General features: G+C 35.1%; 1 protein-coding gene across 1 annotated transcript in view; it reads right to left on the reverse strand.

Annotated features, from left to right (window-relative positions):
* The window catches only part of EXOC5 (exocyst complex component 5), a 62752-nt gene that overhangs the window by 6884 nt on the left and 28027 nt on the right, over positions 1-27841 (reverse strand). The window contains exons 6-17 of the mRNA XM_023255717.2: positions 25873-25901; positions 24591-24700; positions 23077-23121; positions 22834-22974; positions 20917-20999; positions 19687-19896; positions 17698-17845; positions 9829-9937; positions 5339-5459; positions 4026-4112; positions 496-604; positions 83-298 (exon numbers count right to left, since the gene is read on the reverse strand). Coding sequence (XP_023111485.1) covers positions 83-298; positions 496-604; positions 4026-4112; positions 5339-5459; positions 9829-9937; positions 17698-17845; positions 19687-19896; positions 20917-20999; positions 22834-22974; positions 23077-23121; positions 24591-24700; positions 25873-25901 — 1408 coding nt within the window. The remainder of the gene's footprint in view (positions 1-82; positions 299-495; positions 605-4025; positions 4113-5338; positions 5460-9828; positions 9938-17697; positions 17846-19686; positions 19897-20916; positions 21000-22833; positions 22975-23076; positions 23122-24590; positions 24701-25872; positions 25902-27841) is intronic.

Raw genomic sequence — 27841 nt, forward strand, 5'->3', positions numbered from 1 at the left:
GACAGTAAGTCAGCATGCATTCTTAACGGTCTGACTTATGTTCCTGAGCCTATTTACAAGCTTCAGATTTGTGAATACGTACCTTGAAGTCTTTGGCACACTTCCTATATTCAGCTACATCACAAATTGCTAACATGCCACCCATACAACTGTAGGAATATTGTTGAAGATGCTCATAAATAAGTCGATGAAAACGTACACCAAGTTCCATCAAAACTGTATCCACATTCTTCCCATCCATGGAATTTTTAATCTTTTCCACTTGCTTTCTCACGTAAGCACAGACTTTAACACAGGCCTGTAAAATTTTTTCTACACTTATTACATAGAAATGGATATCAACTTAGATGAGGAGAAAATATATATAGTGTCTCACTGATTTCTAAGTATAAAAGAAAATAACTTAGAGCACAGTAAGATGCACCAATGAAAATGTTAATGAAATTATTAAGCAAAGCAGATATTCTTACTAGTATATTGAATCATTTTACTCACATTAGTATATTGAATCAAAACATTGTTTTCATCTTCTGGCTTAAAATCTGTTTTCTTTTGTTCTGCAGCCAAGATATGCTTCATCTGTCCAATCATACAATTTAACGTCCTAGAGAATTGAGAACACCATATATTTGATCCCTTTATTTAAACATTTAAAAAAATTTTTTTTAAAAATGTTTGTTTATTTTTGAGAGAGAGAGAGAAAGAGACAGTGTGAGCTGGAGAGGGGCAGAGAGAGAGGGAGACACAGAATCTGAAGCAGGCTCCGGGCTCTGAGCTGTCAGCACAGAGCTTGACGTGGGACTCGAACTCAAGAACTGTGAGCTCATGACCTGAGCCGAAGGCAGACACTTAACCAACTGAGCCACCCAGGAGCCCCTTGATCCTTTTATTTTATATTCACTTCATATTATTTATACTAAATTGAAATTATTTAATTCCATAGCTCTGTAAAATTATTTACTGTTGGTAGACTTCAGATTTTAGAAAAAATAAATTCTAGGTCTTGCTATCAATGAACTCTGGTTTTATTTAGATTCCTGCTCTTTCCCAATACTTTATTTAAGGTAATATTAAAGATCTTAGAAATCTGTCCCTAACTTATTTCCTTAACAATTATATACAGAGAATGGTTAGCAAGAGGGGCAGATAGAGGGTTTAAGACGAATGGCCAACATTTGGAAGAAGACGTGAGAAGCATATGAGTTTACACTCTAAGGACAATCAGTAGGCTGAACAAGTGGTACTAAAGACCCAGTTGAGAAATGAGAGCATGGGTTTGTAGTGGTACCAATAACATTTGAGTTATGTGATATTCTCCAACAGCAATCAGTCACCCAGTTATGGTAATAAAAGAGACTGCACTGATCCAAAACTTAGGATCTGTAAGATAGTTATGGTTAATGGAAATATATTTTAGGGGAATTAGAAGGGACTAATTCAAGAGCTGGGTCAAGCAACCTAAGCATAATAATAAGGTAAAGCTAGGAAAAGGGTAATTGGCAAACGATTAATAAATTAAGGGCTAGAGCTCCTGCTGAGGTCAGAAAGCAGGTTGTGGAGTTGGAAGAACAAGAGGTTATGAGCAATGAGTGGGATATTCAAGTTTGAGGTTTTTGTTACCAATGATAACAAGGTCTAGCAGGATATGAGAGTAGGTAGCTAAAGTGAAGATGGTCAAGAAAATGAATGGGTCAGACACAAGGAAGTGGAAATGACCTACACTAAGGTTAAAAGAAAAACTGTGAGCCTGTTGCCCAAATTCTCAATAAATACAGGGGACTAACGTAAATGACTGAGAGATAACAGCAATAAGAAAAGATTATGTGAGCTTCAAAGGCAAAGAGGTTCTGACCTAATACCCACAGGTGGACACTAGTCTGAAAATACCAGAAGGGATCAGGTGGATGCTCTGCTTCCCTCTTTTACCCATTATCCATGGAAAATGCGTAAAAAAATTAGAAGTTCACATTCATGAGACCACTACAGATCACTGTGCTTTCAATTGGTCAACCAGTACAAAGACTTTGAGACCAAAGCTTAAAATTTTTTTAAATATTTATTTATTTTTGAGAGATAAGTGGGGAGGGGCAGAGAGAGAAGGAGACAGAATCCAAAGCAGGCTCCAGGCTCTGAGTTTGTCAGCACAGAGCCCGATGCGGGGCCCGAACTCACAAACTGTGAGATCATATCTGAGCTGAAGTCGGACGCTCAACTGACTAAGCCACCCAGGCGCCCAAGACTAAAGCTTATATAGAAAGATATTAAGAAGATACCTAACAAATACATCTTTCCTGTACCTCTGAAAGCTTAATGTATCCAACCTCCCCACGTCCCAAATATGATTTTTAGGTATTCTGAGGCAAACCAAGAAGAAACAAATTAAGTTAATATGAGGGATTTAGGTTAGGAAACTACACACTTCTTGAAGGGATGATTATAATGTATATAAACATATTACATTATGTGAAATACTGTGTATGTATAATCTCCTGTTGTCCTGACTGAAAGCAAAAGGTAGAGGTCAGTTTTTAGGATTATTCTAAGCATATAATCAGTAAATTAAGCTCAGTAATTAATTCTATAACATGCCCTTTTCCCAGTTTTATTCTTTAACTTTATTTTTCTTTCCCTCATTATCATATACTCTACAGTATATTGATCTTAGTGAAAAGGTAATTGGGAGGTGACCTGCAAATTTGATACTACTAATAAAGTAAAAATTATTTACTTTTTCACAAATTAGAGTGAATTTCAGGCTATCCTTGTAACAGCACTGTTAACTAACTTGCACTCAAATATGCTTTGTTGAATAGAGGAGAAAGGAACAGAATTACAATATATAAAGAAGATATGCCCAAACCTAGTAGCAAGGGCTTTAGCATTTGAATCCTAGCTCTACCACTACTCTTGAGCAAATACTTTATTTCTTTAAGCCTCCATTTCCTCATCTGTAAAACAGAAATAGTATTTTCTACCTAATAACACAAGTGAAGGTCCTTAACACTGTGCCTGGCACACAGCAAAAGCTTGATAAATGGTAACTGTCATCATCATTAGTAAGTATAAGACCACCACATCATCTCAAGAAAAGAGACCCACTGCTCTATACCGTAAACAGATAATTAACTACAAAAACTGTTACAAAAAGTTTTGAACAGAGTTTGCATTCACTTAATGAAATTTACTTACAGAAAATTAGCATATTTATTTAAAGCATTTCAGACATAACCCTGAAAATTCTAAATGAAAATAAAATCCTCTATGTTACATACCATTTTTAAGGAGTTTTGAAAGAGTAGGAGAAAGGAGGAGGAGGAGAAAACGGTGGCTTCCAAGAATAGTTTTCAACTGAATCTAGTTTAAAAGAATCTAAACATACTAAAAACCATTTTCACGCTGCATTTATAATAGTGTTTTTACAAAAATTTTAAAAGTTTTAAAAAAATATTTATTTTTGAGAGAGAGAGAGACAGAGTGTGAGGCAGGAGAGGGGCAGAGAGAGAAGGAGACACAGAATCGGAAGCAGGCTCCAGGCTCTGAGCTGTCAGCACGGAGCCCGATGTGGGGCTCGAACTCTCGAACCGTGAGCTCATGACCTGAGCTGAAGTCGGACACTTAACCGACTGAGCCACCCAGGCGCCCCTAGTGTTTTTACAATTTAAAAAATATAAGAGGCAAGGGAGGGGGGTGCCTGGCTGGCTCAGTGGGTGGAGCATGTGGCTTTTGGAGGACTGAGAGTCCAAACCCCAAGCAGGGGTGTGGATTTTAAAATAAAATCTTTAGGGGCACCTGGGTAGCTTAGTTGGTTAAGCATCTGACTTCAGCTCAGGTCATGATCTCATGGTTCATGATTCGAGCCCTGCGTCAGACTCTCTACTGTTAGCACAGAGCCTGCGCTTCCAATCCGGTCTCCCTTTCTCTGCCCCTCCCCTACCTCGCACATGGTCTCTCTCAAAAATAAACATTAAAAAAAATAATAACATAAAATCTTAAAAAAAAAACAAAAAATAAAACTAACAACTTGCCTATCAATGCCAGTATCCAATTTCATCTCCATTTGTTCAATTATTTCTTTTTTCTTCTGAAGGCATTCAGATAACTTAGGAGAAGAGCTATTCAATGTTTAAAAGGAAAAAAAAAATCACATTAGTAGCCTTATAACTCTGAAAGTTTTTCATATGCATATGTATATTGTTATAAAAATTTATAAATACACAAACATACATATATATTATTTTAATTTGCTTGCAAATCCAAGAAGCACGTAAGTAGTAACTACAGTGCCCAATTCAAACTAGGAAATTATGCAGTATTACTATGCCTAATAGTCACACTAGGAAAAATTAACCATTTAGAAGAGAAGGAAGAAGATTTAGATTCATTACTTTTTTTTTAATATATGAAATTTATTGTCAAATTGGTTTCCATACAAAACTCAGTGCTCATCCCAAAAGATGCCCTCTTCAATACCCATCACCCACCCCCCACCCCCCCCATCAGTCCTCAGTTTGTTCTCAGTTTTTAAGAGTCTCTTATGCTTTGGCTCTCTCCCACTCTAACCTTTTTTTTTTTTTTTTTTTTTGATTCATTACTTTCATCTCAGAGAAGATATCCCTCAAGAATATAAATATATGTGATTTTGAAATTTTGGGATTGTTTCGTTTTCTTCTTGTTTTGTTGTTTTGTGTTTGTTTCCTTTTTAATTAAATAACAGTAAAAAACAAAACAAAAAATAAAAAACAAAAAATCCATTGGATATCTTAAGAATATAATCAATTATACTAATTAAAGTTTGGAGACTACAGCCAATCCAGTTGATTTAGCTTTCCTACACTAAAAAATAATTTTGACAATCATATTTGCCTTCTGAATGCCACCTAAATGTCAAAAACACACAAAATATTAAGGAATATGCAACTCTAACAGTTATGTGGATTCTTTGCTATGTGGCATTACAGTTCTTAAATTAGTACATTTCCTTTCAAAGTGTGATTTAGGGATTACAAGTGATCTTATCTTTAAGACTGTTTCTAGACTAATTTTTTGGCATATCAATGTTTACAATAAAATGTTTAAAATATTATCTTTTATATATTGTTCATCTTTTAATAGTACACATATAATTTTATAAGGCATGTTCACATATACTCCACCTTATTTAATCCTCACATGCTTGAAAAGTTCACATAAACTGATAGGAAAATATAAACCAAACCTTATTTAATGTCGTATATTAAAATCTGTCCTATTAATCTCATGAAATTTTTGTTGTAAGTCTTTATATGTAGAGAACATTATAATATTCACTGACATACCAACAAAAATCAATTTGACTAACCTTATTAGTGGCATAAGGTGATCATTAAACTGCTTGTCAAAAAGATGAAAAATAGTATTGGCCTGTTGCACAACATCCAAAAAATAGAGATTTGCATTCCTAGAATCTGAAGAAGGAATTCCTAAAATTGGAAGGCATGTATGTATTAGAATACACTTGAAGAAATTCATCTTGCTAACTGAAAAAATGAATGTGATATTATGAATAAAAGCAACTGCTATTTTAATAAATCAGCAATGATTTTTGTGGACAGAAAAGTAAAATTAAGCTTAATAATAAAATTAATCCTAAGTTTTTACACGCAAAGTTTCACCATCTACTCAGTTTTCATTATTTGCTGAGATAAACAAAAAATACATCAATAAATGAATCATCTTGGTCTGTATCTTTTCTTTCCTACTCTCTCATGCCCAGTGGTTCACATGAGCCATGAACCACTTCCACCATTTTTCTTATAACAAGGCCTCATTATCTCAGTTAAAATAATTTTTTTGTTACTTTCCTGGGTTCAAATCACTTTATCTTTTCTGTTAATATATTGTTGCCAGAGTAATATATTTAAATTTACACATTTCACTCATCTTGCTCTCTATTATTTCCTCAAAAATATTCAAAGTCTCCTCGTTGTCTACAAAAAAATTCTTGATTTTTCAGCATGCTATTCAGGTGACTCCACATGCTGACTCCAAAAAAGAGAGCTGACCTCTCCAGATTTCAGATTCATCTTTTTTGTAAAAGAGCAATAGATAAACTCTAAGATACATTCTAACCTTAGATGTCTATGTTTCTAGTGAAAATTAAGAAGCATAATGGGCTAAGGAAAATATTCATACATGAGAAAATAAAAGTTAAATACCTAGAATTCTTTACGGGATGATGATTTTTTTTCAAAGTTTTAAAAATGAAAACAAAAGGGGTGCCTGGGTGGCTCAGTTGGTTAAGCGTCCGACTCTTGATTTCGCCTAAGGTCATGATCTCATGGTTGTGAGACAGAGCCCTGCGTTGGCTGCATGGAGCCTGCTTATGATTCTTTCTCTTCCTCTCCCTTTGCCCTTCCCCCACCTGTGCACATGCTTGCACACGCTCTCCCTCTTTCTCAAAAAAAAAAAAAAAAAAAAAAAAAAAGATACGATAAAATCACCAAATAGTAAGAAAACTAAAGACTCCAACACAAACTTAGAAAGAAAATTAAGTCAGTACACATGTAGAAAATACCAATCCTTATTATTAATGGAAGATACAAAAGGTAATATTTATGTGTGTTTTCAACCATTAAATTAAAGGTTTTTAAAGAATATCCAAAGGCACCTGGGTGGCTCAGTGGTTGAGCATCTGACTCTTGATTTCATCTCACATCATGAACCAGCAGTATGGGACTGAGACCTGCCTCAGGCTCTGTCCTGAGCATGCAGCCTGCTTAAGATTCTCTCTTCCTCTGCCCCTCTCCCTCACTCATGTGTGCGCTCTCTCTACATAATTAAAAAAAAAAAAATCCCTTTATTCTAAAAAAATATTCAACACTATGTAAAGAATTAGTACAATCATAAAGGTCAATAACAGTGTAAATTACTGCAAAAAAAAAACCCCTTTTGCAAAACTGTATATGTATAGAAATTTTGAAATTGGTAACACACTTTGTGTGTGTGTGTAAACTCTGCCCTCAACGTGGGCTTGAACTCATAATTCAGAGATCAAGAGTCATATGCCCTACCAACTGAGCCAGCCAGGGGCCCCAGGTACCACACTCTGAACTGCTAATTTCACTTCTGGGATTTCATACGAAGAGAATAATTCAAAATAAGGAAAACACTCTAAGCTCTACAATGTTCACTGCAGCATTATTTATATTACTGAAAAGATTCAAGATATCTAGAAATAGGGGATAGTTATTAAGTAATATAGTAATAAAGTTTATTTAACTTTATTATATATATGCATGACAGAATTGTATTCTATCATTAGAAATAACAGCAGTAAATACTAACTAAATGGCTGCATGGAAGAAAGTTTATGAATATAAGAAACATTCTCACCCCTAAGCCCTTCCAAACTGTGAATACATACAACTACTAAAATGAAGATGCTAGATTTCCATATGAGCTTAATAACAGATCCTTCATACCATATGGATTCAAATTCATGTTATCTTTTTTCATTATCTTCTTTAATCTTCATACCTTTGAGGTATTATTACCCAATACAAATTGCCACATTAAGTCATTTGCAAATGGCAAATGTTAAATACTCGATGTCAAGATCTGCTGTAATTAGGGCACCTGGCTGGCTCAGTTGGAACAAAACATGTGACTCTAGATCTTGGGGTTGTGAGTTTGAACACTACGTTGGGTGTAGAGATTATTTAAGAAAATGAATAAACTTAAAAAAAAAAAAGAGTCTGCTGTACTTAAGTTAAAAAAAAAAGCAGGCTACAAATGTTTATCTACATCATGAGAGCAAATAAAAAAATGGGTAAGAATAAACCACAAGGTTACTGAATTATGGGTAAGTATGCTTCAATGTTAAAAACTTTATGAAATGATGTGACATACAGTCAATAAACATTTTTGAGCATCTACTATGTGCTTTCTAGGTGCCAGACAATAATGGTGAATAAGACAGATTAAGATTCCTAGCCACAAGAGCATACATGCTGTTCTCTTAAAATACTGTCTCCAAATTCTCAATTCACTCCTTCACCTCATTCAGCTCTCTGGATCATGTCTCCTCAGACAGGCAGTCTCTGACCATTCTTCCTCAAAAAAAAAAAAAAAAAAAAGCCCTCTGTTCCTGAATTTCCCATCCCAATTCCCCAACACTTCTCATTAACTCTTACTCAATTTTACATTGCACTTTCTAGTCATTTGTCTATCCTTTCCCTGAGATTGAAAGCTCCACGAGTGCAGGAGTAGGCACTTAAAAGGTATGTGTTGAATTAATCAATTCTGGTTAGTGGAGGCAGATGTTAACATATGAAAATTTCATTGCAAGAAGTGCTATGAAAAACATTAATTCAGTGACGAAATAATGAGTTACTGGACTGGGAGAGGTGGGCTACATTGGCTAGTGTGATCAGCAAAGGACTCTTTGAGAAGATGACCTCTTAGTTGAGATCAGAGGTTGAAAAGCCAGGCATTGAAGAGCTGAAGGAAAAGGATTTGAGGGATAGGGAAACACCAAGTGCAACAAGCCTGAGTGGGAAAAAAGAATGAAGGCCAGAGTGGCTGAGGTAGTGAGAGGAAGTGCAATATGAGATGTGGATGAATACATAAGAGGAGGACAGATCAAAAGCCATGCTTTTGTGAAGTCTGTTATTATCTTCCCCCTAAAAGTAACAGGAAGTTACTAACGGGTCTTAAACAAAGAAATAATAATCAAACTGACTATTATGTGGAGTCAGTACTGTGCAGAAGTGAGAATGTACACAGAAAGGCCAGTTAGGAGTAGACAGAGATGATGGTATGTATGTATATATGTATGTATGTATATATGTATGTATGTATGTATTTTAAATGTTTTATTTATTTTTGAGAGAGCGAGTGAGCTAGGGAGGGGCACAGAGAGAGGGGGACATGAATCTAAAGCAGGCTCCAGACTCAGAGCTGTCAGCACAGAGCCTGATGCGGGACTCGAACTCACAAACCATGAAATCATGACCTGAGCCGAAGTCAGACGCTTAACTGAGCCACCCAGGTGCCCTGAGATGATGGTATTTACATTAGAGTGGCATCAGTAGACCTTGAGAAAAAGTAGATGAATTTGAGTTATGTCTGCAAGTATACTAATGGGATTTGCTGATAGACTGGCTATCAGCATTCATGAAAAGGAAAAATTATGGCAACTCCTATGTTTGGGGCCTGAGCAACCCATAAATAGTAATACCTTTCAAACACATGGAGAAAAATGGGAGTCAAACAGATTTAGATGGAAGATAAAGAGCTTCATTAGGCCTATGTTATATCTGAGATGCACAATAGACAGGTGGAAAGTTCAGAGGCAACTGGATTAATGGGACTGGGATTTAGGGAAGAAGTCATTATTACCCTATGAATACCAGTAAACCCAAAAGACCAAAAGCAAAAGAAAAAATTTTAATATGAATTCATTTCTTTCCAGGCTTATTTTGGAATATTTTTCTTTCTACACCTTATATTACTCAATTGCCTCAACAAGAATTGCTGTCATCCTTATTTCTGCTCCCTTGACATTTTATAACCTATAGCATTGTATTACAGTCTGCCCATATGCTGCAGTAACTTATGTAGCTTGCCCTGCCCTGCTTGATGTAAGAAATATGAGACAACTGTGTCTTTGTGTAACTTTCAGCACCTGGAAAACCCTTGCATTAAAGAAGCTCAAAAAGCATTATTCATTGCATTGAACTGAATTTGATGTATAAAGTTGAATATATATAAAACAATATTATGCATACAGTGAACTAAGCATGATTAAAGAAATTTAATGCAAATTATAAGACAAATAAATATACTTACCAGCAAGTCCTGTTTCCAAAGCATAATCGATATGCTCAATACATAAAAATTCCACAAGAATGGTAAAAATTCTAAAGGCATTCCTTGGTAAATCAGAAGGATCAGAAAGCTTTAAAAAGAAAAACCAAACACATTACTCCTCAAGTCTATCTTAAAAAAAAAAAAAAGCAACTTTTTTTTTAGCAATCAATTTTGTCTAAGATGTAGCCAGTGTTCAGATATCAAAATAACTTACACTCCCATTCCCACCCCCAATGCCTCTCTCACATACATAGACATATAGTTATAATGCTCCCTATTTGTCTACAATTCTCCTGGCTTAGACTAGATCAGTGTTTTTCTCACCTGGATTGCAATCCATTAGTGGATTGTGACAAGAAAGAGAGGAGAGAAGAGAGAATCAATAGAAAATGAAGTACAATGTACATATTAAAACCAAATATAGTTTAATGAGATGCACATACACGCAAAACATAACACATACACAAACATACATATAACAAATGTCCCCTGGGCTGCCATGTAAAATCCACTTCCTTTTTTTTTTTTTTTTAAATGTTTATTTATTTTTGAGAGAGACAGAGTGAGTGGGGAAGGATCAGGGGGACAGGGGGACAGAGGATTTGAAGCAGGATCCATGCTGATAGCAGAGAGTCCAATGTGGGGCTCAAATTCATGAACTACAAGATCATGACCTAAGCCAAAGTCAGATGCTTTAACTGAGCCACCCAGGTGCCCCTGTAAAATCCATTTCTTATTGTAGGTTGTGGTGAAAGAAGTTCCAGAGCCACTAACTTTAACAAAAGCTATTCTAGCAAAACTCAAAATAAGGATTCTTTATTCTACTGGGGGAGGAGATGGGGAAATCAGTAGCTGATGCGCTAAACTATGACAGGCTCAAATCCCAGCTTCATCACTCCCTGGTTGAGTAAACCCTTAAGATGTTATTTAACCCCACAAGGCCTCACTTTCTCATCTGTAAGGTGGGAATACTATTAGCAGTACTTATATCCTAGTCCAGAGGTGAGAATAAAATACCAAAATGCACATAAAGTATTTTTAGCACAGTGTTTGGCACACAGTAAACTCCCAAGTGTTCATTTTGCTGTTGATGTTGCTGATGGTTACTCAGTAAAAGAATTATTAACGTCACAGTGAGGAAATGAAATCTCTATTTAAAAAGTTAGAAAATTACCTCTCAACTTCTTATAACTGCTTCCTGTATTGTTTATCAATTGATTGTTGCCTCTTTGTAGTCTCCATTCACGTACCTTTCTCAGAGTAATGATTATCATCTGATATAAAGAGGGGGGAGTTGAAATACATAGCCCACTTTAAAAGATCTATTATAAATACTGATTTGATATTACTTGATTCCCTTCCTGGTCTTCTTAATACCACTCCCCAAAGTTTATTCTTCACTACTCACTCTAACCACAACCTTCACCTCTCTTCTTTGCTCACTGATGCTCAACAGATGCCCTTAACTAGCTATAAGTTAGAAAGGTCTCAAATCAATGACCTCAGTTTCCACCTTAAAAAACTAAACAAAGAAGGGCAAATGAAACCCAAGTAGGTACCAAAAAAAGAATAAAGAGTGGAAATTGATGACACACAAAAGAACAGAGAAAAATCAAAGATACCAAAAGCTGATTCTCTGGGAAAATCAATAAAACTGATAAACCTCTAGCTAGACTGATCAGGAAAAAAAGATACAAATTACCAATATCAAGAATGAAAAGGTGACATCACTATATATTCTACAGATATTAAAAGGACAATAAGGAACTATCATGAACAACTTAATCCCAATAAACTCAACAATTTATGTAAAATATACAAATCCTTAAAAGACACTACCAAAGTTCAATTAAAAAGAAATAGATAACCTATTTCTAAGTCTATTCAAGAAGTTGAATTTGTAGTTAAAAACCCTCACAAAGAAAACCGCAGGCCCAAATGACTTCCCTGGTAAATTCTCCCAAACATTTAAGGAAAAAATAATACCAATTTTATACAAACTCTTCCAGGAAATTGAAGAGGAAGGATTATTTTCCAACTCATTCTACAAGGCCAGTATTACCCTGACAACCAAAACTAGACAAAGACATTATGAGAAAAAAGTATATGTATTAAGTCAATATCCCTCATGAACACAAACACAAAGATTCTTGACAAAAGTTCAGCAAACCTAATCCAACAAAATATACATGGGATAACACATGGTGAACAATTGGGGTTTATCCAAGAAAGGCAAGGTTAACTTTTGGAAATCAGTGTAATTCAGCACATTAACAAAATAAAAAGAAAGCATGTGACAAAATACAACACCTAATCTTATAAAATTACTTAGAAAACTAGAAATTAAAGAATTTTGTCAATCTGATTAAGAGCATCTGTGAAAAACCTACAATTAGTATCATACTTAATGGTGAAACACTGAATGCTTTATTCTTTTTTTTTTAATGTTTATTTTTGAGTGAGTGAGAGAGAGAGAGAGAGAGAGAGAGAGAGAGGGAGGGAGGGAGGGGCATAGACAGAAGGAGACACAGAATCCGAAGCAGGCTCCAGGCTCTGGGCAGGCAGCACAGAGCCCGATGTGGGGCTCGAACTCATGAAATATGAGCTCATGACTTGAGCCGAAGTTGGATGCTTCACCGGCTGAGCGACCGGCTCAGCTTCACCGGCTGAGCCCCCTGAATGCTTTATTCTTAAGGTTAAGAATAGTACACAGTGTTTATTCAAACTGCTTCTATTTAACACTGAACTGGGGTTCTGAGAAATGCAATGAGGCAAGAGAACAAAATAACAGGTTTTTATACTTGAAAGGAATAAGTAAAACTGATTTTATTGGCAGACAACATGATTGTCTATTCAGAAAATCCTGTGGAATCTACAGAAAAAAAAAAAACTATCAGAACTAATAAGTGAGTTTAGTTAGGTTGCAGGTATAAAATCACCATATAAAAATCAACTGTTTTTCTATACACTAACACAGAGTATCAAAAATACAAATTAAAAAAATACTACTGACATTACATTAAAATAGCACAAAAAATACTAAACACTCAGGGATAAACCTTGTGTGCTAAGAATTAGAAAACATTGCTAAGGAAAATTAAAGAAGATCTAAAAAACTGGAGAGATATACAATGTTCATAGACCAAAAACTCAATATTGTTAAGATGTTAATTGTCCACAAACAGAACTACAGATCCAATGCAATCAAAATCAAAATTTCAAACTTTTTCCCCTGAGACTGACAAACTGATTATAAGACATATGAAAATATTAGAGGACTTATACTACCTGACTCAAGACTTATAGTGATCAAGACAGTGTAGTCTTAGCACAAAGACAAGCAGGTCAATGGAACAGAGTCCAGAAATAGATCAACATATAAACTCTCAAATGGCTTTTGACAAAGGTTCCAAAGCATTTGGTGGAGAAAAGATAGCTTTTCAATAAATAATGTTTAAACAGTTGGATACTAAATGCAAAAAACAACAACAAAAAACCCAAAACAAAAAAACCCCACCTCTGATCCATGCATCACATGACATGCATAAGTTAACTCAAAACTGATTAAAGACCTAAATGCAAAATCTTAAACTATTAAACTATTAGAAGAAAACATAATAGGAAGTCTTTGTGTCCTTGGGTTAGGCCAAGATTTCTTATATATGATACCAAAAATTCTGATACCATCCATAACAGAAAAGTGTTAAATTGGATTTCACCAATATTAAGAACTTCTCATCATCCATATTTCATCAAATGAAACACTACTGTTAAGAGATTAAAAAGACAAGCCACAGACTGAAAACATTTGCAAATCACATATCTGATAAATGAAATGTAACCAGAACACAGAACTCTCAAAAAATAAGAGAACTCAATTTTTAAAATGTACAAAAAATACCTCAAATATATACAAATAGCAAATAAACACATGAAGACAGTCAACATCATTAGTCGTTAGGAAAATGCAAACTGAAATCATAATGAGATATCACTATCCACCATTAGATTGTCTAAAATTAAAAAGACTGATCATACCAAATGTTGGAGGTCATGGGGAAGCAAATGCAACTTTCACATATTGCTGGTGGGATGTCAAATGAAACCACCACCTTGGAAAACAGTATGGCAGTTTCTTTAAAAGATATACCACATGACTCACCTGTATTACTACTAAGTATATATCCAAGAGAAATGAAAGCTTATGTCTGCATAAAGACATATGCATGAATGTTCACAGCAACTTCATTCATTAATAGTCAAACAATGAAACCAATCTGAATGTCTATCAATAGGTAAATACATAAACTGTGGTATACTCATGCAAAAACATACTACTCAGCAATAAAAAGGAACATAGTAAAAAATATACACAACATGGGTGAATTCTTAAAGAATCATGCTGAAAAAGCCAGAAACACATGTACATATATTCTATATACCATTTATAAAATACTATATTATAATACCCTATATACCATTTATAAAAGAATTCTAGAAAATTAATCAACCTCTCGAAGACATCCTATTTGGCTTTCAAGACTCAGTCCTCAAATGTCGACTTCTTTTTGAAAATGAATCTACAGTGACATAAAGCTGTTCAGTCTCATGCAAATGAGAACAGAAGTGGAGGGAAAGGAAAGGGAGATTATAAAAGGACAAAGGAAACTTTTTGGGGTACTGGATCTGTTATCTTGATTGAAGTTATAGCTTCAGAAATGTAGATATAACTTATCAAAGTTATCAAATCATGTGGTTTAAATACATGCAGTTTACTGAATGTCAAAGATATCTGGAAGTTATTTTTTAAAAAAGGAAAAAAAGGACCAATTACACTGCCCTTTTTAATTTTAATATTTTAATTTTGTTTAAATCCAAGTTAACATAGAGTTTAACAATGGTTTCAGGAGTAGAATTTAATGATTCCTTACTTACATGTAACACCCAGTGCTCATCCCAACAAGTGCCCTCCTTAATGCCCATCACCCACTCAGCCCACCCTCCCCCACTCAACACAGCTCCAGCAATCCTCCGTTTGTTCTCTTTAAGAGTTTCTTATGGTCTCTACTTCTATTTTTCCATCCTTTCCCCTAGGTTCATCTGTTGTTTCTTAAATTCCATATATGAGTGAAATCATATATTTGTCTTTGACTGACTTATTTTGCTTAGCATAATACTCTCCAGTTCCATCCATGCTGTTGCAAATGCCAAGATGTCAGTTTTGATTGCCTAGTAGTATTCCACTGTATATATACCACATCTTCTTTATCCACTCATCAGTCGATGGACACTTGGGCTCTTTTCATAATTTGGCTATTGTTGATAGTGCTGCTATAAACACTGGGCATTTTTTTATCCTTTGGATAAATACCCAGTAGTACAATTGCTGGGCTAGAGGGTAGCTCTATTTTTAAGTTTTTGAGGAACCTCCATACCATTCTCCAGAGTGGCTGCACCAGCCTGCATTCCCATCAACAGTGCAAAAGTTACACTGCCCTTTTTAATTAACCTTTAAAGCTTCCATCATCAACTACAAGGTCAAGTCTAAATTTCTAAGCAGAGTACACAAAAAGTTTCTGTCTACATTTTCAACTTCCTTTTTTATTACTCTCCAATGTACATTTTTATTTCAGCATTTTATGCTGCACAGCCAATCTTTGTGTATGTCTTTTTTTTTTTTTTTTTTTTTTTTACAGGAAGAAAGCCATTTGACATCCACCAAGGATTTATTTTTATTTAACATTTTTATTTATTTTTGAGAGACAGAGAAAAAGAGAGAGAGAGAGAGAGAGAGAGAGAGAGAGAGAGAGAGCAAGCGGAGGGGGGGCAGAGAGATAGGGAGACACAGAATCCAAAGCAGGCTCCAGGCTCCGAGCTGGAGCACAGAGCCCAACAAGGGGCTTGAAGCCATCAACTGTGAGATCATGACCTGAGCCAAAGTTGGACGCTTAACTGACTGAGCCACCCAGACAGCCCTATGTATGTCTTTTTATATGTAGTATTCTCTCTGCAAGAATTATCTTCTTGTAGATATCCTATGTAGCTTTCAAGACTCAGGCCTCAAAAGTTCCCTTCTTGTAATCTTTTATAAAAAATACTCTTCTTCAATTCCTTCACCAGGCAGAGCTGGTTGCATCTTCTTTGGTCCCAGCAGGATATACCTACTTTGCACTGATTCTTTATATGCTACCTCCTTTCTCCACACTATTCGAAAGTAAGGTATATGTCTTTCATTTATATCCTCAATGTCTAACATGGCAGCTGGTACAAAGTAAACACATAATGTTGCTGGATCAGAATGCACTGAATTGAACTAAATTTCTATCTTGTAAGTTTCCAGACAAAGGTCATGATTTAGAGCTAGTTACTGTGACTCAAACAATATAATGTTGACAGTTTCAAGTTCGATGATCTTTAGAAGTATTTTAACCTATTTCCAGCATTCAGAAAACTAGACACAGTAATTTACCAAATATATCCATAACCCCCAGATGTGTCATATCTTAACATTTTTCCAAATGTACTTCAGATCTGGGGGGTGAGGGGGTCCTACATTATAAATATGGATACAGTCCCTTAGGTACTCCTCCTTCATGGCAACCACTATCCTGAATTTATCATGCCTATGCTTGTCCACATCCCTAAACGATATAGTTTTACTTTTTAAAAATTTATATAGAGGTATTATACTGAATATATCTTTTCCCCATCTTGTATTCAACATTGTATTTCTGAGATTTGCTAATGTTGATACATGTAACTCTAGTCATTTAAATTGTTATATAGTTTTCTAGTGTATCAACAATGTCAGTTTATCAATTCTCTTTTTGAGGCACACTTAATTTGCTTCTAATTTTTTACCATTATAAACAATGTGGCACATATACCTATTAGTTTCTCTAAGGAATTCTCAAGTTACTATCCAAAGTAAAGATACAATTTTTATTCCAATGGCGCAGTGTATGAAAATATCTATTGCTCCCCATCCTTACCAACACTTGATATCATCAGACTTAATTTTTGCAGACTGAATGAGATACTATTTTCCCTATTTTACGTTTCATTTTCCTATTAGTGAGAGTGAAAATCTTATTGGTAATTTGCATTTTCTCTATTTGTTTATGTGTAGCCTTTGTTTTCTATTGATTTATGTGTGTAATTTATACTGATTTACCGTCTGTCAATATAAAATATATAAACCATATACACATCAATACAAATAAAAAATTAGGATGGTCTCAACTCTCATTTCCACTGCTTAAGAGGTACATATCTCAGTTTCTTCATCTGTAAAATGGAATAAAAACCTCACAAGGTTGTTACAATGATTAAATGAGTAATGTATACCTAAAGTGCTCTGAACATGGTATGTGCTATACAATTATGTGCCACTATTATTTGTTTCACATAATCTTCTGCTAGTAATACTAGCTATAAATACTTCTTGCAGGCTGTGACTTATCTGTTTACTTTGTTAAAGTGTGTTTGTTGGAAAGAAATTCTAAATTTTAATAGAGTCATCTTTTCATTCTTTTCCTTTAATACCTGGGTTCTTAAAACATCCTTCTCTCTCTAATGCTCTATATTTTTATAAGATAGTTCTAAACCTCCCTTTCATGTATTGATTTAATATCTTACAAAAAAATTTGGTATATTCAACTCGTAAAATTATATTAAAATATACTTCTAAATAACTTTAAAAATAATTCTGTTCTTCAAAACAAAAACTCTATCTTTATTACAAAAAATAGTTGTACCTAACCAGATAGCAGATTTGTATCTTATTACAAGGCAAAAATTAAAATACACAACTATATATAAATAAAATAAATTTACAATTACTCTTACCCTATGACATCTTTCAAAGGCTTGTTTGGTTTCTTGTAAAAGATTAACCACCACTTCTTGAGATAGGAAAGTTTCCCCATGAGTATCGATACTTGGCCCCAGTGGTAAGTTAGTACGTTGTCTAATTCTCTCTTTCAAATCTTGAATACTAATGGATCATGACAAGAAATAAAAAGAGAACACTTTATTATACACAGATTTCAATTTCAAATGCTGTTCAACTTAGTACACACCAACAAAGAAAAATGGACTAACTGCCAGGAGACCTAAAAGTTCAAATTCCAATAAACTCTAGTTCTATAAAGTGAAACAAGCCTTAATGTCTACACAGAAGACTTTCATCTGAAAAATTAGTATATTTGGAGTTAGGACTTTTAAAGTCTTTTTCAGCTCTATAATTCTGACTCAATAGCCAAAAACTCCTTATTTGGTTTCCTTAGCAAGTGGACTATTCCAAATTAGTTAAGATAACTAAATGGTCCTTCTTAAAATAAACTTTAAAAATGTAATGCTTTTTTAAATACATTTAACCATTTTAACATACTTCTTATTTCTTCATTATTATTAAATAAGATATATTAACCATAATATAGCTTTTCTTAATGATTGAGTAACCAGTCACTTTGAACATTTATTATACGGTGGTATCTTTAGGTTAAACTTCTTTTGTTCCTAGAATACCTAACTCTGGAGTATTGTGAATATTTTTTTTTTTTTAAAGTAATCTCTACACACAATGGAGGGCTCGAACTTACAACCCTAAGATCAAAAGTTGCATGTTCCACCAACTGAGCCACCCAGGAGCCCCAAACTAATTTTTTTTTTTTTAATTCTCATGGTTGTTCTTTAGTTTTTTTCTTCCCTTATTTGCTGCTGCCTTTCAGATGTCACTTTTTTTTTTTTTAATTTTTTTCAACGTTTATTTATTTTTGGGACAGAGAGAGACAGAGCATGAACGGGGGAGGGGCAGAGAGAGAGGGAGACACAGAATCGGAAACAGGCTCCAGGCTCTGAGCCGTCAGCCCAGAGCCTGACGCGGGGCTCGAACTCACGGACCGCGAGATCGTGACCTGGCTGAAGTCGGACGCTTAACCGACTGCGCCACCCAGGTGCCCCCAGATGTCACTTTTTAAGTTTATTTATTTTGAGAGAGAGAGACAGAACACACGTGCACACACACGTGCACACGAGCACAAGCAGGAGAGAAGCAGAGAGAGGACAGAGAGAGAATCCCAAGCAGGCTCTACATTCCATGCTAAGTCCGACGCAGGGCTTGATCTCACAACTATGAGATCATGACCTGAACTGAAATCAACAGTTGGACACTTAACCTACTGAGCCACCCAGGTGCCCCCAAGATATCACTTCTTATTCCTAACTATAACCTCTCCTTGATCATTATGTAGTATATGCCAAACTGGGAATCAAGAAAGTGATTTGAGTATACTCTGGACTCTAATTACATGGCTCTGCATAAGTCATTCTGCTTCATACTAAAAATGACTGGGTTCCACATAGTTGAGATCTGGATAACTAAGATGCCACCAATTCTTAGAACAAACCATTTTCTTCTAGTATGTGAATAATCCCAGGCTTTAGGTATTAATTAAGTAATTTTATGCCCAAGTCATTAAAAGCTCAGGGTACTTAAAATGTAAACTATTTGCTATTTTTTTTTCCACACCTGCAACAACAAAAAATGATGTGCTTCCTAGTTAATAACCTGGAATAATTTATTCAGTCTAGGGAAAAAAAAGGCGACTATTTATAGTGCTGGTATTCTGCTTTACATTTTAATTACATCATGTTAGGTCATTTCAATACATGGTTCAAGAGACAGGATTTGATCAGTGGTGTCATAAATAAGCTGGGTTAAATGAGTTCTTCATAGAAAATTTCAGTAACTGTCAATATTTGACAAGTTTGTCCAAATACAGTAAATTCTTAACATCTTTAGTTTTAACTGTAACATTTAACAAAAACACTTACCCTCCTGTGCCAATGGATCTCTTTTGATGGTTTTTTGAATCATAATAGCGCTGTAGGATCATAGCACTTCTGCTTTTCAAATATCCAGTCTCTACCTCAATGTAGTTCTCCAAATAGGAAATGAAAATGGATTTGATAAGCTTAGACAAGAAAGTCTGTTTATCAGTACCTAAGTTAAACTCCATCAACTTGCTGGAAAGATTTGTGGTTCTTTTCATGGAAAAAGGGAGAAAAAGATGAATGTATATTTTAGGTATAGTAATAACACTGAGGAATACTATTTTTACAATGTAATTTTAATAACTTATGTTAAACCACCATTTCTTAAACCTTGGGAAGGTGCTTAGGATACAGAGAGAAGCTGCACAGCGCTATATATAAAGTAGATTGACATCACAAACAACATTGTGGTTTTGCAAACTGACTAAGGATAATCTCCTAGGGATAGGCGACTTAAGAGAAAAAATCTAGGCAACCAACCAGTCTAGAAATGACAACAGTGGCAGAATGACTTCAACTACACTCTAATGGCATTTATAACATAGTACCCAAGTCAGAATACTGAAAGATCTACTCTCTGTTCATTCTCCCTTTTGTCTTTGCCCATGTGGACTTTTCTTTAATTTTCTGTTTTGCATTGTTAAATACAGACTCACAATAAACGTTGTTGGGATGGACTTCCTGATTATAGTTATTTTTGAAGACCCTCCTCCCAAAATGACGTCACTGACAAAGAACAATAGGACTGGAAAAAAACTCCATTAAGAGGCTTCTGATATAATATTTCTCAGTGTAACACTTTCATTTACAAAAGCCTAAGGCAAATTTTCATATCAAACTTAAGGCTGAAACTTATTTGTTAAGAATTTGTGACTTTCTCAATTTCTAAAGATTTAACTGCAGATAAATATAATCATACTACTTCTTAGAAAAAAAATGATAGGGAACTAGCTTACAATTAAAATTCAAAACAAAATTCTTGAGTCTTAAACAACATAAACAAAGTTTCATTAAGGTACATGACTATAAAGAATATCTCATTCCTTAAGTTAATGTGCTAAGAATGCTGCTCTTTCTATAACAGTAATCTACGTAACCAAGTATTTAATGCTGAAAGGTATACTACTAACAAACTTTTACTCAAAAATACCTGAATACTTCACCATTTTCTATTAAAAAAAAAAAAAGAAAATCTGAGATGTTACTATTTTCTAGTAATTAAAAACATACCTTGTATATAAATCATAGAGATTTTTGAGATACTGCTCTGCATCAGACTTCCTACATTCTTCTAACTGGTCTTTCACAAAACTCTGGAGGGGAAAAAAAAATGGCCAACATTATGTCAAGTAAACATTATATTTTTTCTCTAAATTACTCCACATTCTGGGGCTGTTCTTACTTAAAATACAATGGAAAAGGCAATGCATAAGAAGTATACCAATATAAAAAAACAATAGGCTTTTAATTTTTAATGCTTCTCATATTTACATGTTCATCTATAGCAGTCTTGGGAATAAGTATTAAGAATTTCAAAATTTCTTTTGAAACTGGCCTATCTTGCTTTTTAAAGTACATTTAAAAAACAAAACCCAGAAGCACCCAGGTGGCTCAGTTCGTTAAGCATCAAACTCTTGATTTTGGCTCAGGTCCTGATCCCATAGTTCCTGGGGTTGAGCCCCACATCAGGCTCTATGCTAATGGAGTGGCACCTGCTTGGGATTCTCTCTCTGCCCCTCCCCTGCTCATGCTCGCTCGCTCGCTCGCTCTCTCTCTCTCTCTCTCTCTCAAAATAAATAAATATTCAAAAAAACAAGAAACAAAAAAACCCCACAAAACCCAAAAAACAAAACCTGATGCTGTATCGATATAGTCAATTCCTTAAAGCAGCATTTCTCAAACTGTGCCCTGGCTAACACTAGTGTCCCCTATGATTAACAGGCATTACTCTAAAATTGGGAAATTCTGTACTTTACATTCCTCCTAGAGAATCACAATATGTGTTAGTACTTTTAAAGGCTATAAAAAGTTCTGAATTGTGTTTTAAAAACAAAAACTTCTTTTATGTTGCTTAATCCAGTAGAAAACATAGTTTGGGAAATGTTGCCTTAATGTATAGTGCTATGGGAGTCCAGGTTGTACATTAAATTACTGTTTTCGGGAGGAGCCAAGATGGCGGAACAGCATGGAACTTTTTTGTGTGTCTCACGTCCATGAAATACAGCCAAAACAACACTAAACCATCCTACACACCTAGAAATTACTATTTTTTTTCTTTTCATATTAGTACCATATTATGAAAATTCTACAGACTGTGCTTAAATTTCTTACTCAATTTCATAAATACATTCATTGGTCAAAGTGAGCACCCAATAAAAATAAAAATCTGAGGCTACCGGGGCACCTGTGTGGTTCAGTCAGTCGAGCGTCTGACTTGGGCTCAGGTCATGATCTCATGGTTCATGAGTTCAAGCCCCACATTGGGCTCTCTGCTGTCAGTGCAAAACCTGCTTTGGATCCTCTGTCCCCCTCTCTTTCTGCCCTTCCCCTACTAGCATGCTCTCTCTCTCTCTCAAAAAAAACAAAAAAAAAAAACAAAAAAAACAACAACAATCTGAGGCTACCCCTCTACAACCTTTTATGACTTGTACTGCTGCTACACAAATTTTAAACATGTGCTCTGATGATGCTTGGTGATTAGCACCTTTTTTCTTGGTGAACAATATTTTTTTTAAAAAAGCATGACGTTGTTATTCTTTTCCCATTCACTGAATAAGGACATTACTATTCCAAAGGGCATTACATGAGTAAACCAAAAATTAAAAAATAAATAAATAACTTTCAAAATAGAGAAAAAAATCACTTATTGCCTTAAGAATTACTTAGTCATGGGGCGCCTGGGTGGAGCAGTCGGTTAAGCGTCCGACTTCAGCCAGGTCACGATCTCGCGGTCCGGGAGTTCGAGCCCCGCGTCGGGCTCTGGGCTGATGGCTCAGAGGCTGGAGCCTGTTTCTGATTTTGTGTCTCCCTCTCTCTCTGACCCTCCCCCGTTCATGCTCTGTCTCTCTCTGTCCCAAAAATAAATAAACGTTGAAAAAAAAATTAAAAAAAAAAAAAAAGAATTACTTAGTCATAGTTTAAAATTACCTGTAGTTTGATTTCAAATACATTTTGAATAAGTTTAGCCAGTACTGTTTCTGGATTACTAAAGATATCTCCAACTTGTTTGTTTACCCGTTGACAGAGTATTGCTGCATCTTCAAATATATCATTTCTCAAGTAAGCACCCTAAACAGAGGCATTTTACATAGTTAATGTATAATTTTAAAATGGTTTTTAAAACACAAATTAGCATAAAATAAAATCCAGAAAAGTGTACTATTAGGTTACCTCCTGGCACTGCTTTATATAAACATCAACACAATGGGAATAACCCTACAAAGAAGAAAGAAATACATTATCACAGTTCTGTTTTAATAACAATAATCACAACAGTAATAATCTCAATAAAAATTATTATATGTAATAAAGCTATGTCTATGTCCTAATAAATCACCAATAATAACAGTTGTTGGATTAAATGAAATTCTCCAGTTGCTTTTTATGAAATTGATCACCTGGTTCATATCTTTGCAAGATTTTAGAATGAAAAGAAAACTGGTATGAGTTTTTTGTAGTCATTTTGCCCTATGATCACCTAGCAAATCTCCTTCAACTCCAAAACATGTATATGCATGCATGCATACACACACACACAGATTCAGTCTTGAGAAAAGGTTTTTAATATATACAAATACATTATGTATTTCATATTAATATATATATATAGATATATATATATATACACATATATATATATACACATATATATATATATATTTCCTTCTTTCCACTCTTGGATTCAAAGCATTTGTGTTCCCTTGCAAGACTCTGAACAGAGCTGTATTTAACTGGCATTCTGGAAATTTACTTTTAAAATTAAATCTATTTTAGCAGAATGTATTTAAACAAAATAATGTGTCATATTAAGCTCTCTATAATGATTTTTGTCCATTAACAAATCATACATAAAAACAAGTAAAGTAAGCAATGCCAAAGTACACTATTGTGCCAGAAGCCATTCTCAATACTTAATATGTTGCTTGTAAGTGAAAAGTCCAACAAAAAACTCCTATTTCCTACTCAGATACAAATATAAACAGATCGGGGGTACCTGGGTGGCTCAGGTGATTGAGAGTCCGACTCTTGATTTCAGCTTGGGTCATGATCCCAGGCTCATGGAATCAAGCCCCATATCAGGCTCTGTGCTGAGCCTGTTTAAGATTCATTTTCTCTCTCTCTCTCCCTCTCCCACTCCCTCTCCCTCTGCCCCCCTACCCTATTTGCATTCTCTCTCTGAAAAAAAAAAAAAAAGGAAACAAATTGCAAAGCACTATTTCTTTAATTTCTTTATAAGGATTCTCTCCCTAATTCAAAATCCAAGAAGATAGTATTTCTTTGTATTACCACCTAAGATCTTCTGGATTTAAGTCTTTTACTAATTATATTCCATCTAATCTCTGGCTCCTACATTCCACCAGATATTTAAAGCTAAATCTTTTTACTTTTGACCTATTTCATAACATGTTTAACTGAAAAAATAAAAAGACAAGAAGACAGTATGATTTTCTATGTCAACCAATATAAAAAGTCATTGATAAAATTTTATTGAATATTAAATACCTAAAATTTAACATAATTTATGGAAGAGATATGAAATATACATTTAAATTGTTCAAAACAATAAAAATAATCACTGTGAGAGTCATACAACTAACAGGATAATCGGTGACTATAATATATAGAATTTATATAATCTCCACAATCTTGAAGATTAATCTTCATTTTTAATCATTACTATTTACCTTAAAATGAAGCAAAACTGCTGCTACTTCTCGCATTCTGGAGATTTCACCTCTTCTTTGAGCACTGGTAAACTCCTGAATCAGTTGGCATTCTAAATCATGGTATTTACCTAAAAGTGAAAAGGAAGTAATTCAGCTACAACGGGACAACGTATGCAAGTTATTTACGAGCACATGAATTATTTACAAATATAATGACTACAGATCTAGCCTTCTTTTGAAAGACTTATAAAAACAATATGTGATTATAGGCAGTGAGTCTAGCCCCTAAAATACACTATGATATAATATAAATCTATATTTTTAAAGACAAAGAAATCTTCCTGACCAGGAAAACAGCTGAACTCCCTTGGTCTGACTACCACTTACCACTGTTACTTACAAAAGCAGCTGACTGAGATAAACCTCTGGATGTCATTTCTGATAGTATGAGATAGGACAAATCTTAAACATAAAGCTGTAGAAATGGCGAAGAGGACTACAGAACTCTTTACTAGAATTCAGATGTCTTTACCATGAACTATCGTGGATTTAACACCAAATATCACCTTAAGATAATACATGGTGTCTGATTCACTACATTATTGAGGCTACTAATGTTCTGTGTGAAAACCTGAATGCTGTGTTAATCTACAGTAATCAGAAACGTTGCCAAGAAGTCCAACTATCTATGTCATTCTTATTGTAACACTTTTGGGAAAATAGGTGGCTCTCTGAACCTTCTATGCAATGGTCTCCCAAACATGACTCAAATTACCATGGGAGCCTGCAAATATAATGGCTTTTCCAGAGACCCAGAATGATCTGCTTAAAATATAATCCAAAGATTGGAAAGGATAAAACTAATCATGTAAGCAGTTATAAAGATACTGAAATGCTCACACGAGCTTTTAAGTTAAAAGCTCTTAGCTTTTAAGACAAAGAACCTACTTTACAGATACATGGATACAAAACAACCTCCAAGATACACTGTTAAATTAAAAACACAAGGTATAAAGCTATTTGTATAGGATGCTACCAATTATTTAAAAATAACCAGTGACAGTAGGACTAAATTCTACACATGTATATGTGATTTATGTCCTATGCTCGTATATCCATAGGATATTCTAGAAGAATACCTAAGAAACTGGTAATGACTGCTTCAAGGAAGAGGAGTCAAACTCAGGGATAAGGTGAGAAGACAACATTGTTCCCACTATCTCTCCTTTTACTATTTTTCTTTTACAGAAGTATTTTTATCACCTATTCACAACTATTAAATAAATCAAACTCCACTTACTCGCAATTTTGGATTTTACTTCTGAAAATCTGGAAGATAAAAACCAATGATGAGGTTCATACTAGAGAAAAATGTACCACAGTAATCTAAGATGTTAATAAAAGCGGAAACGGGGTCTGGGAGTGTAAGGGAAACCTTTGTACTAAAGGTCATCATCAAGGAAAGAAGGAAGGGAGGGGAAAAGGGAAGAAGAGAGGAAAGAAGGAAGGAAGGCGGCGGGGGGGGGGGGGGGGGGGGGGGGGGGGAGGGAGGAAGGAAAGAAGGAAAGCAAACAAACCAGCTAGTCAGCCAACCAGGAGGGAAAGAGTACTGACAGTAAGCATGCCAGGTAACAAAACTGAATTTGGGCCATTCAGATGGGGCGGCTAGTTCTCATTTATGAAATTCACTCTGAATAACCAATAACTTGTTAAAGAGGGAGATGTTCTATATGAGGCATTAACAACCCCACCAGCCCCAACACTGAGCTATTGTCTCTGCTTATATTCACTAACAAGTTTTTAAAAGATTTTTTTTTAATTTATTTTTGAGAGAGAGTGTGCACAAGTGAGCCAGGAGCAGAGAGAGAGGGGGAGAGAAATTCCCATGCAGGCTCCACACTGTCAATGTGGAGCTCAGAGCAGGGGCTCAAGCTCACCCAATGCAGAACTTGAACTCATGAAACCTAAGATCATGACCAAGCCGAAGTCGGATGTTTAACCGACTGAGCCACCCAGGTGGCCCTATTCGCTAACATTTTAAATTCCTATTCGTTTATTTGCCCCTTCTGTTGGGATTTTTTTCATAAAAAAAATTCCATTACTGTTATTTAAAAGAAAAAGAACAAGAACAGTATATGAAACATAAAATAGAAGTCATAAAAAGGACCCAGCAATGTGTGTTACAGACAAACCATCCAATCTTTGCAAATTCAAAAACTAAAATATTACATACTACCATACACTAGAATTTTTTTTTAATTTTTTTTTTAACGTTTATTTTTGAGGCAGAGAGAGACAGAGCATGAACGGGGGAGGGTCAGAGAGAGGGAGACACAGAATCTGAAACAGGCTCCAGGCTCTGAGCTGTCAGCACAGAGCCCGACGCGGGGCTCGAATTCACGGACCGCGAGATCATGACCCGAGCCGAAGTCGGCCGCTCAACCGACTGAGCCACCAGGCGCCCCTACACTAGAATTTTTTTAAATCTTAAATATCAAGGGAGAATGTACATTATGAAAAAGTAATGTTGAGAGATTCTATGTAATCAGTTTGGAGAGAGAGGAGGATGGTTGGCAAAAGAGATGGCAAAGACAGATAAAAAAGGTGATAAAAATGTAGAGTTGTACAGGGGCGCTTGTGTGGCTCAGTCGGTTGAGCATCCGACTTTGGCTCAGGTCATGATCTCACAGCTCGTGAGTTTGAGCCCCATGTCGGGCTCTGTGCTGACAGCTCGGAGCCCGGAGCCTGCTCCAGATTCTGTGTCTCCCTCTCTCTCTGCCCCTAACCCACTCTCACTCGCAATCTGCCTCTCTCTCAAAAATAAATAAACATTAAAAAATTTTTTTTAAAAAGTAGAGTTATACAAAACTGATGTATCAAAGTCATGGTGGAATAGAATGCATGTAAGGCCATACTGATCTTTGTGAAAGAATTAAAACTAATTAGGACATATATTCAACTCCAAGGCTTGGCAGAGACTAAAACAGATTTGTAAGAGAAATATGTAACTGAGAAATAGGAGAAGATGAGTATATGCAGAATAGAATGGAGAGATTATCCAACAATTATCAGGCAACCTATTGTGATCTACACATTTTACCCATTTAAGGAAATGGTCCAATTTTGAAGTCCCTAAGGAGGAGTCTGTGGCTAGGCTAAAGAGTCTAAAATTCCATGAAGTTGCTTATAACAATCTGTGTGGATCTGAATTTTCTGAAGAAACTTTTTTAGCTTTCATCAACTTTTTTTTTTTTTTTTAATTTTTTTTT

This window comes from Felis catus, chromosome B3 (genome assembly GCF_018350175.1).
Source record: "Felis catus isolate Fca126 chromosome B3, F.catus_Fca126_mat1.0, whole genome shotgun sequence".
Lineage (NCBI taxonomy): Eukaryota > Metazoa > Chordata > Mammalia > Carnivora > Felidae > Felis > Felis catus.